This window comes from Triticum urartu, chromosome 4A (assembly GCF_056163025.1).
Source record: "Triticum urartu cultivar PI428250 chromosome 4A, HENAU_Tu73, whole genome shotgun sequence".
NCBI classification, from domain to species: domain Eukaryota; kingdom Viridiplantae; phylum Streptophyta; class Magnoliopsida; order Poales; family Poaceae; genus Triticum; species Triticum urartu.
In genome coordinates, this window is record NC_141876.1 from 408,941,499 (window position 1) to 408,953,565 (window position 12,067).

At 44.5% G+C, this 12,067-nt stretch overlaps 1 protein-coding gene across 1 annotated transcript; it reads left to right on the forward strand.

Moving 5' to 3' along the window:
- The first annotated feature begins 7,072 nt into the window (after window positions 1-7,072).
- LOC125554780 (uncharacterized) lies at window positions 7,073-11,465 on the forward strand. Its single transcript, XM_048718203.2, has 2 exons — window positions 7,073-7,249; window positions 10,551-11,465. The coding sequence occupies exons 1-2, from the start codon at window positions 7,073-7,075 to the stop codon at window positions 11,463-11,465; spliced, it is 1,092 nt and encodes a 363-aa protein (XP_048574160.2).
- The last annotated feature ends 602 nt before the right edge of the window (window positions 11,466-12,067 follow it).

The following is a 12,067-nucleotide window of genomic DNA, read 5'->3' on the forward strand; positions in this document are numbered from 1 at the left end:
GGAAAAGGTCCCATATAATCAAAGCCCCAAACATCAAACGGTTCAATAACAAGTGAATAATTCATAGGAATTTCTTGATGTCTACTAATATTACCAATTCTTTGACATTCATCACAAGACAAGACAAACTTACGGGCATCCTTGAAGAGAGTAGGCCAATAAAACCAGATTGCAATACCTTATGTGCAGTCCTATCCCAAGCGTGGTGTCCTCCATAAGACTCGGAGTGACACTTGCGTAGGATCTGTTTCTGTTCATGCTTAGGTACACAACATCTAATAACACCATCTACTCCTTCTTTATAAAGATGTGGGTCATCCCAAAAGTAATGTCTTAAATCCTAGAAAAACTTTTTCTTTTGCTGGTATGTGAAGCTAGGTGGTATAAACTTAGCAAGAATATAATTAGCATAATCATCATACCATGGAGTACTACAAGAAGTACTTATAACATTTAATTGTTCATCAGGAAAGCTATCATTAATAGGTAGTGGGTCATCAAGAATATTCTCTAATCTAGACAAGTTGTCTGCAACGGGGTTCTCAGCTCCCTTTCTATCAACAATATGCAAATCAAATTCTTGTAGCAAGAGAACCCATCTAATAAGTCTTGGTTTAGCATCTTTCTTTTCCATAAGATATTAAATAGCAACATGATCAGTTTGAATAGTTACTTTAGAATCAACAATATAAGATCTGAACTTATCACAAGCAAATACAACTGCTAAAAACTCTTTTTCAGTAGTAGCATAATTTCTTTGAGCATTGTCTAGAGTCTTACTAGCATAATGAATAACATTTAATTTCTTATCAACTCTTTGCCCTAGAACATCACCTACAGCATAATCGCTAGCATCACGCATAATTTCAAAGGGTAAATTCCAATTAGGTGGCTGAACAACAGGTGCAGAGACTAATGCTTTCTTAAGTATTTCAAATGCTTCTACACAATCATCATTAACGACAAATGGTATATCTTTTTGTAATAAATTAGTCAGAGGCCGAGAAATTTTTGAGAAGTCCTTAATAAACCTCCTATAAAATCCAGCGTGACCAAGGAAACTTCTTATACCTTTGATGTCCTTGGGACATGTCATCTTTTCAATAGCATCAACCTTGGCTTTATCAACTTCAATACCTCTTTCAGAAACTTTGTGCCCCAAGACAATACCTTCATTAACCATAAAGTGGCACTTTTCCCAATTCAAGACAAGATTAGTTTCTTCACATCTCTGCAAAACTCGATCAAGATTGCTCAAGCAATCATCAAAAGAGGAACCATAGACGGAAAAATCGTCCATGAAAACCTCACAAATCTTTTCACAAAAGTCAGAGAATATAGCCATCATGCATCTTTGAAAGGTAGCAGGTGCATTACATAAACCAAAAGGCATACGTCTATAAGCAAAAGTACCAAAAGGGCATGTAAAAGTAGTCTTTGATTGATCTCTAGCCGACACATGTATTTGAGAGAAACCAGAATAACCATCTAGAAAGCAATAGTGTGTATGTTTGCATAATCTTTCTAGCATTTGATCAATAAAAGGTAAGGGGTAATGATCTTTCTTAGTAGCTTTATTTAATTTACGGAAATCAATTACCATCCTATAACCTATGATAATTCTTTGTGGAATCAATTCATCTTTATCATTAGGAACAACAGTAATACCTCCCTTCTTAGGGACACAATGGACAGGGCTTACCCACTGACTATCAGCAATGGGATAAATTATACCTGCCTCCAGAAGCTTGAGTATTTCTTTTCTTACCACTTCTTTCATTTTAGGATTCAGACCTCGTTGAGGATCACGAACTGGTTTGGCATCAGCTTCCAAATTTATTTTATGTTGACATAGAGTGGGACTAATGCCCTTACGATCATCAAGAGTATATCCAATAGCAGCACGATGCTTCTTGAGAGTTTTCAATAATCTTTCTTCTTCATGCTCTGAAAGGTTAGCACTAATAATAACAGGATATATCTTCTTTTCATCAAGATAAGCATATTTAAGATTATCAGGCAAAGGTTTAAGCTCAATCACGGGATCACCCTTGGGTGGAGGAGGATCTCCTAAAATTTCAACACGCAAATTATGTTGCAGAATAGGTTCCTGTTTAAAGAATACTTCATCTATTTCCCTTCTTTCATTCATGAACATATCATTTTCATGGTCTAGCAAATAGTGTTCTAAAGGATCACTAGGAGGTACGGCAATAGAAGCAAGACCAATAATTTCATCCTTACTAGATAATTCTTCCTCACGATGTTGTTTACTAAATTTAGAAAAATTAAACTCATGAACCATATCATCCAAGCCAACAGTAACAACATTCTTTGTGCAATCTATGGTAGCATTGACAGTATTTAAGAAGGGTCTACCAAATATAATGGGACAAAAACTATCTTGTGGGGAACTAAGAATAAGAAAATCAGCAGGATATTTAGTTTTCCCACACAAGACTTCAACATCTCTAACAATTCCAATTGGTGCAACAGTATCTCTATTAGCAAGTTTAATAGTAACATCAATATCTTCTAATTCAACAGGTGCAATTTCATTCTTAATTTCTTCGTATAAGTCACTAGGTATTACACTAGCACTAGCACCCATATCACATAAGCCATGATAACAATGATCTCCTATTTTAACAGAAATAACAGGCACGCCTACCACAGGTCTATGTTTATCTTTATCACAAGGTTTAGCAATTCTAGCAGTTTCACCTTCGAACTGAATAACATGCCCATCAATATTAACAGACAAGAGATCTTTAACAATAGCAATATTAGGTTCTACTTTAACTTGCTCAGGAGGTGTATAAGTTCTAATATTGCTTTTACGAACAACAGTTGAAGCTTTAGCATGATCCTTTATTCTAACAGGGAAAGGTGATTTCTTAATATAAGAAGTAGGAACAATAGGATCATCATAAGTGACAGTCTTTTCTTCAACTTTAATAGGTGCAGCTACTTTTACTTCTATGGGAGAATGATATTTAAACCGTTTCTCCTTAGGGAGATCAACATAAGTAGCAAAAGATTCACAGAAAGAAGCTACTATCTCAGAGTCAAGTCCATATTTAGTGCTAAACTTACGAAAAATATCGGTATGCATAAAATATTTAACACAATTAAACTTTGGTGTCATACCTAACTCCTTACCTTCGTCGAGGTCCCAATCTTCAGAGTTGCATTTAATTCTATCCAATAAATTCCATCTGAATTCAGTAGTCTTCATCATAAAAGAGCCAGCACAAGAAGTATCGAGCATGGTGCGATTGTTATCAGAAAGCCAAGCATATAAATTTTGAATAATCATTTCTCTTGAGAGCTCGTGATTGGGGCATGAATATAACATTGATTTAAGCCTCTCCAAGATTGAGCTATGCTTTCTCCTTCGCGAGGCCAGAAATTATATATATAATTGCGATCACGATGAACAAGATGCATAGGGTAATACTTCTAATGAAATTCCAACTTCAATCTTTTATAGTCCCATGATCTCATATCATCACATAGCCTATACCATATTAACGCATCTCCCTTCAAAGATAAAGGGAAGACCTTCTTCTTAGCAACATCATCGGGTATACCTGCAAGCTTAAATAATCCACAAACTTCATCCACAGATATTAAGTGCTCATCAGGATGCTTTGTTCCATCTCCTGTAAAAGGGTTAGCTAGCAGTTTTTCCATCATACCCGAAGAAAATTCAAAAGGAGTTTCATTTTCAATAGGTTCAGTAGATTGAGGAGCAACTCTTTGCTCTACTGGACGGGGTGAAGATACCCCGAACAAGACCCTCAGAGAATTACTTTCCATAATAGCAAGTGACAGTAAATTTCAGCACACTATATAAATTTTTCCTTACCAAATTCCACCTACCAAAGGCGCTACACTTCCTGGCAACGGCGCCAGAAAAGAGTCTTGATGACCCACAAGTATAGGGGATCTATCGTAGTCCTTTCGATAAGTAAGAGTGTCGAACCCAACGAGGAGTAGAAGGAAATGATAGGCGGTTTTCAGCAAGGTATTCTCTGCAAGTACTGAAATAAGTGGTAACAGATAGTTTTGTGATAAGATAAATTGTAACGAGCAATCAAGTAACAAAAGTAAATAAAGTGCAGCAAGGTGGCCCAATCCTTTTGTAGCAAAGGACAAGCCGGAACAAACTCTTATAATAGGAAAAACGCTCCCGAGGACACATGGGAATATCATCAAGCTAGTTTTCATCACGTTCATATGATTCGCGTTCAATACTTTGATAATCTGATATGTGGGTGGACCGGTGCTTGGGTGATGTTCTTACTTGAACAAGCATCCCACTTATGATTAACCTCTATTGAAAGCATCCGCAACTACAACAAAAGTATTAAGGTAAACCTAACCATAGCATGAAACATGTGGATCCAAATCAGCCCTTACTAAGCAACGCATAAACTAGGGTTTAAGCTTCTGTCACTCTAGCAACCCATCATCTACTTATTACTTCCCAATGCCTTCCTCTAGGCCCAAATAATGGTGAAGTGTTATGTAGTCGACGTTCACATAACACCACTAGAGACTAGATAACATACATCTTATCAAAATATCAAACGAATACCAAATTCACATGACTACTAATAGCAAGACTTCTCCCTTGTCCTCAGGAACAAACGAAACTACTCAGAAAGCATATTCATGTTCATAATCAGAGGGGTAATAATATGCATATAGGATCTGAACATATGATCTTCCACCAAATAAACCAACTAGTATCAACTACAAGGAGTAATCAACACTACTAGCAACCTACTAGCACCAATCCCGGACTTTGAGACAAGAACTGGATACAAGAGATGAACTTGGGTTTGGAGATGAGATGGTGCTGGTGAAGATGTTGATGAAGATTGCCCTCTCCTGATGAGAGGAGCGTTGGTGATGACGATGGTGATGATTTCCCCTTCCCGAAGGAAGTATCCCCGGCAGAACAGCTCTGCCGGAGCTCTAGATTGGATCCGCCAAGGTTCCGCCTCGTGGCGGCGGAGTCTCGTCCCGAAAAGTTCCTTCTTATTTTTTTCTCATTGAAAGACTTCATATATGAGAAGATGGACGTCGGAGAGCCACCAGAGGGCCCACGAGGTAGGGGGGCGTGCCCTAGGGGGGGTGCCCTCACCCTCGTGAGCAGGGTGTGGGCCCCGTGGCCTTCATCTTTGGCGAGGATTTTTCTTTATTTATTTTAAGATGTTCCGTGGAGTTTCAGGACTTTTGGAGTTGCGCAGAATAGGTCTCTAATATTTGCTGCTTTTCCAGTCCAGAATTCCAGGTGCCGGCATTCTCCCTCCTTATGTAAACCTTGTAAAATAAGAGAGAATAGCCATAAATATTGTGACATAAAGTGAAATAACAGTCCATAATGCAATAAATATCGATATAAAAGCATGATGCAAAATGGGCGTATCACGTGCCGGCGAAGAAAGACGCGCGCCGCACGTCGTGCTCATCCCTTAGCCAAGTGCCCCAGAGCACGGAGTCGGGGGTGTACCTGTCATCGTAGCAAAGGTCGTCGGGGAGGAGGAGGCGGCGGCGCTCGATCTCCTCGCGGCGCGCACGACCGCTCGTCGGGATCGGTACCCGGTCGGCGGAGAGGTGCCATTTGTTGGGAAGGTGGACGTCGCTCCACGGGACCGGCGTCCTTGTCTCTTAATAGCGCCGGCATACATCCGCGTTGATGTACTGCCGGTCGCGCTCGCCGGCGACCCTAGGGCCGATGGTGAACGAGGCATGCGCGGGGGCTCGACGCGGTGGTGATGTGGCCTCCTCTTTCACGGAGCCGCGGCAGTGTCCCGAGGAGGAGCCGGCCTCGCGGTCGTGCTTCCCCTTGCGGCCGTGGTTCCACAACCCCATGGCTACGACGCGGCCGGCCGGCGAGCTCGAGGACGGGGAGAGGCTAGGGTTTGGAGGTGTCGGGTTTCGAGGAGGCAGCGGGCTGGAGTGGGAAGTGTGGACGACGACCGGTCCACGACCTCCCCATTTAAGAAGGACCGTGACCATGCACCTGGGCGGATAACAGGTGGGTCCGGCCGCACGTGCACATTGATGTTGGCGGGTGGGAGGTAGGTTGCCGCCTGCCACGCGGCCCCGACGCGGATGAGCATCGCATCCGCTTGCTGTCCGCCGTTACCCAAACCCGACGCATGTTTGCGCTCGAAATGGGTCGGCCCGGACACAAAACAGACCAGATGGGTCCAGGCCGTCGCGCGCTGGACCGTTGGTTTGTCCCTTTTACCCCAAACGGATGGGGCTGGACGGGATGGGGTCACGCGGTGGAGTTGGCCTTAGAGGGACTGTGGTATCCCCAGCCCACCAGGGTTCAAATCCTGATGCTCGTATTTATTTCAGGATTTCCGACGATGCGTCTTCAGTGGGAGGAGACGTATCCGTTGATGACGAGGCGTCTACGGCGATTTCGTAAATCTCAAGATGATATGTCGACTCAGTCTTTCAGAAGTGCTCATAAGGGTAAGGTGTGTGCGTGTACATTCATAAGGGTGAGTGTATGCACGTGTATATGAGCGTTTTGTGTTTGTACTGATGTTCAAGAAAAGCGAACCACGTAAACTGCCATATCGCAAGTTTCGTTTACACGGATACTTAAAAAAAATTGTGATACCACGGACGACACGACAGAGCAGCATACTGCATAATTTAAGCATACTATTAGATAAATATAGTTCCCGTCACCATACTTCGTCAGAATTTAAACATGGTTCATCGCACAAACTTAAACATACTAGATTTAAACATAATCTAAATTACTCATCCTTCTTGACATGGAGATAATACTCCATCATGGAGCTGGACAGGACGAAGATGAGGTCGCACTTCTCCTTGGCCGCTTCGAGCGTGTGGCGGCAACCGCCTCTTTCACCTCGACAAACTCGAGCTCCGCCTCGCGGAGGCGCTTGGTGGTTAGCCAAAAGATGCCGTGGAGGCGGTCGAAATCGCTCCACGCCCTCTGGTAGCCATTACTGGAAAGGGCACCACGCGCTCCCTCCCCTGCACGCGGCACCATTCCTTCATCGGAGGGCATATGGGGGAGCTCCCGGCCTCGTTGACGTGGTGGGCTCGTTTGTCCACGCCCCCTAGGCCACCACGTCCACGTCCCCCGCTCGACATCGAGGCAGTCGAAGAGTGCCTATGCACGCAGAAAACGTCGGCTGAAGAGAAGGATTTGACGCCAGAGACAAAGAGATTGCGGCAGAGGAGGGTTTGGGATTTACCGAATAGGAACCCTAAATCGGCCGGGGTCTGGTAAATATAGCAGAGATGCCGGGGTTTTACGGGCCGCCCGTATATTTTATTATGGGCCGGGCCTGCTCGGGTCAAAATTTTCATGGATCCTATAAATCAACCGGGATTTTAAGAGTCGACGATGCTCTTACCTGATTGATGCGGGACATCACATGACCCGTTGTCATCGTACTCATAGTCAAGCACGAAAATTATATATCTGATGGGAATTTCTAATTTCCAAATGTTCGTAACACGACAATAGATCTGAACGACCCTATCATCGAGCGATCCACATCGCACGTTCCCTCGATTCACTTAGGCCGTATCGATTTTTATCTCCTTCTCTTGAAAACCGTTGTAAGTCTGGTTCGGGTTTTTCCTTTGCTATTGATTTTTCTCGTAAAAAAAGAGGATAGTGGGAATTGAACCTCTAGGTAGGTTTAGCTCTAGGTTGACTAGCCATCTAGGCTAATACCTTGCTTGTGGTTGTATACAGATTAGGCTGTTTTTATTTTGACAAATGCTGCTAGTGCATTTTATGGAGCAAGCGGGATTTGCTTTTCGATTTTTTCTGGATCTGGCAACCGGTCATGAACCATGCAACGTGGTTGTTTTAAAAAAAAATTGGCTATTTTTATTCATTCCTTTTTTATCCAAAAAATTTCTATCTTTCATCAGTTGTCTTTTCTTTGTTGCAAGAAGATTTTTTTATCGAGGCATAAAAAAGATGTTCAAAGATAATCCCTTTTTTTGGGTGAATTGAATGATTTTTTTATGATCGTGGACCTGATAACTTATGCACTTTTCACAAAAAAAAACTTATATACTATCATCATGATAACTTTAGCCTGAGGAAAAAAAGTTTACAACTCGGTAACCTCAACGTGGATAGGATGCTAATATAAGCACCGGAAACCTGTTATCTTATGTACAAACATCAGTAGCAGTAGTGTACTAACCAACTCACCTACTTTTGATTGTTGTCCAATAAGTAAAAATATGACAGTTAACCTTTTTTTTCACTTTCATATGAGCCAAAAAAACATTTTTCTTTTTGTGTTTTTTTGGATTTCTCAAGTTGTCTTGTAGTCTCTCATATACCAACGAGTTATACACCTTGCTCATGTAGTCTCGTTGTAAATATCATGGCCACTTCACATGAGGGAATTTTTGGGTTGAAACATACCCCGATAACTTATATGCAAATGGCACGGTAATTTGTGAATCGGGACCCGATAACTTATGTATAAATGTCATGGTAACTTCGACCGTGGGTGAAAATTATTGAAACATCCCCCCCGGTAATTTATGTGTAAATAACACGGTAATTTCTGCAAGGCAACCCTGATATCTTAGGCCAACACCACGGCAACTTTGACCTGAAGGAAAAAAGTTGTCAAAAATGTACCCCGATAACTTCTGTATAAACGTCATGGTAATAACGCATTATAAACATGATAGCTTAGGTACAAACACCATGATAACTTGGACCCCGGGGAAAATTGTTGAAAAGTATAACCTCGATAACGTTTGCGTGAATATCATGGTAATAGAAGCACCGCATACCTGATACTTCGGTGAACTGTGCCGGGGGAGGGGGGGGGGGTTGTTGAAAAACATATTCCGCGGTAATTTGTGTGCAAATAACATGGTATTATACACACAATAAAGTTGATAACTCACCACAGACCCCACGGTAACTTTTGACCCTGTGATAAAAGTTTGTTGAAAATATACCCTGATAACTTCTATGTAAATAACATGATAATATACATACAACAAAGCTGATAACTTACTTAATCCAGACGTGGTAACTTTTTGACCAGGGAAAAATATTGTTAAAAAATATATCCCAATAACTCATGTGTAAACAATATGATAATACACACAAATGAGAGCTGATAACTCATATACAAATATCGTGGTCATTTTTTGACCAAGGGAATGAAAATTGTTGAAAAATATACCCCGATAATTTTTGTGCAACATGGTAATATACACAACAAAGCCGATAACTCACTGCAAACATCATAATCATTTTTTGACCCTGGGGGTAAAAGTTTGTTGAAAACATACCCCAAAAACTTTTGTGTAAATGACACGGTAACTTATGTATGACAGACGTGATAATTTACGTAGCCCAGATGTGGTAACTTTTGGTCCGAAAAAAACTTCAAAACATATTAACATGGGATCTAGTTTCGAAGATCTCATTGTGACTTTTTTTGTGAAGACGGTTTCTTAATCGGAGCAATGGTTTAAGCTATAAAACATTTTGGAATTTGAAAAAAAAGAAAAGAATCTAGGATTACATCAGTTTTTCGTTCTTTAGTGCATATATGCATGTAATTAGAGGGAGAAGTGCACGTGAAAAAAAAGTAATCATTCTAATACATGCATGTATATAATTAAAGTAAAATAAAAATCGTTCTTGCCTATTGTTAAAATCCGAATGTTTGGATGTTATAAAAGTCCATATCTGATTGAGGTAGGATGGTGATTTAGAATCGGGAGTAGTGCGCCTGTGCGGACGACCGTTGCATGAACGATGCATGCACGATCCAATATCCAGCGGACTCCCTCAACTTAGCCTGATACTGTGCGATAAATTCTCATGTAGCACTAAAAGGGTTAGCAATGAGCGATGGGGTATACTCCTACTGTAGTCAGTCTGGCGAATAAATACGGGGAGTAGTAGCGGGAAACACACGGGACTATTGCCGCCGTAGCAAATCAACCGACTTTGGGGGGCTACTTAATTATCTACAGTCTCCTACAGCTCGACAAAGCCTTTTTTTTCGATGAGCTCAGCAAAGCTTTGACCAAGTAATAAGAACAATTTCAATGAAGCGACTCATTTCGTTCGCTAGTGTTCGTTTGGATTGGCGCGGATAGAAAAGCCGGTCCAACGTGTCGATCCAAACGGACGCGCATCCGCTTAGCGTCCGTCTGTCGACCCATTTTTGACTTATTTTTTAGCCGGATGTGTGTCGGCGCGGACACGAGACGGACGCGCGCGCGCCTACTCCTTTTCCCGGGCCCGTCGGTCGGTGGCAGCCACCACCATTTCCTTCTATTTTTCCAAAAAACCCTCCCGCCCGCGTGCTCCCGCCCTACACCCCGCCATTGAGGATGCCATCGACCTCGACGCCCCCGCCGGCCTCGCCTCCCTCGCCTCGCCCGGCGCCCCCGCCGCCGCCGGGAAAGGCAAGCCTCGTGCCCCGCGCAAGACCGCTGTCGCGGCCAAGCCAAAGAAGCCGCTGAAGCCCGCACAGTGGGTAAAGGAGTCGGACAAGAGGAAGGACCGGAGGCACGCCGCAGACGCGAGGGATGAGGCCGCCGTCGCCGCCGCCGCACAGCAGGAGGTCACCAACGCCCGCGTCGCGGCGGCAACGAGGGAGGCGCTCTACATGCTAGGGTTAAACGCTGGCCAGCACGGCCTCCTCAACGCCGCTGTAGCCTCGGCCAGCACCGGCTCATCGGCGTTTCCTCGGATGATGTTGCCCGACTTGACCCGCGCGTCGGCTTGCAACTCGGTGCCTGGCTTCCACGTGTACCCGCAGGCCTCCCGCCTCTCCGGGGAGTGCTCGCCCGATGTGAGTGTGTTCGCGCCTTCCACACCCGCGCCCGCGCCCATCGACCTCAACGCCACCCCGGCGGCCGGTGGCTCGTCATCCGGTGGCGCGAGGAAACGCGCACGGCAAACGCCGGCCGGCGTGCTCCCGGAGGCCTGCAACCTGTTCGACGGAATGTCGTCTGCCGTCGACGAGGACTACATGCAGAACCTCATCTTCGAGGGCGGTGCGCCGGCCGCTGGCTACGATCCCGACGAGACACAAAGCCAGGACGGCCGTGAGCCGTTCACGCCGGCCGCTGGCTATGATCCCGATCAGGCGGCCTTCATGCGTGATCAGGTCGGCATCGACCTGGACGGCTTCCCACTCGACCATGAGTTCCCGGACGACTACGGGCTAAAGGAAGAGGACGAGTGCGACATTGAAGTGGAGCCCTTGTTCGAGGACGAGCTCGCCAACCAAACCGCTGGTCCTAAGCTGAAGCGCAAGAGCAAGCGCACGAAGGCATACACGGCGGCCGAGGACAAGCTTCTTTATGAGTGTTGGCGAGACATTGGACAAGACCCCAAGACCGGCGCCGAACAAAAGCATTCAACCTTTTGGATTCGTGTCTAGCGGGAGTTCCATGAGCGCAAGAAGTTTCCGCCTTACCAAATTGTGGGCACGCGCGGGTGGGTGTTCATTTCCAAGCGATGGAGGGTGATCCAACAAGAGTGCAACAAGTTTTGCGCCACTCTTGAGAGCATCAAGGCCCGCCCCGTGAGCGGCATCGGCATGCAAGACATGGTATGCTAGCAAGCCGCCCTCTTTTGTGTCATCATGTTTTTTTAAACTGTCGCCGGGGGGAAAGGCTCCCCACGTGAATATATTTCAAAAGTGTAATCAACAATGTTTAGGCAAGACGAGAGGATAAGAAATCCCGCCACAAACTGGCATGGATTTTTTGGTCCGCCTTTGAGAGGCGGTGTGACCAGAGTGCGAGGTCGGAGATTACTGCCCTAATTACATCATGTGGGGTTTGGTTAACCCCTCTAAAGGTCATCGCATTCCGTGCATCCCAGATTTTCCAGAGCAGTAGCAGAAGAATGAATGGCCACACGGACTGCGGCAGGGTGGGGTGACATGGCGTGCTCCACAGCTCCGCAAGCGGTGAGGAAACTGGTTGTAGTCCGAGAGCATCCCATATGGAAACAGCAGTGGGGCAAGTGAAGAAGAGG

Coding starts and splice junctions, on each gene's coding strand:
- LOC125554780 (XM_048718203.2), top strand. CDS start 7,073: ATGGGGGAGCTCCCGGCCTCGTTGACGTGGTGGGCTCGTTTGTCCACG. Junction 7,250..10,550: donor AGAGATTGCGGCAGAGGAGG/GTTTGGGATTTA, acceptor AAGCCCGCACAG/TGGGTAAAGGAGTCGGACAA.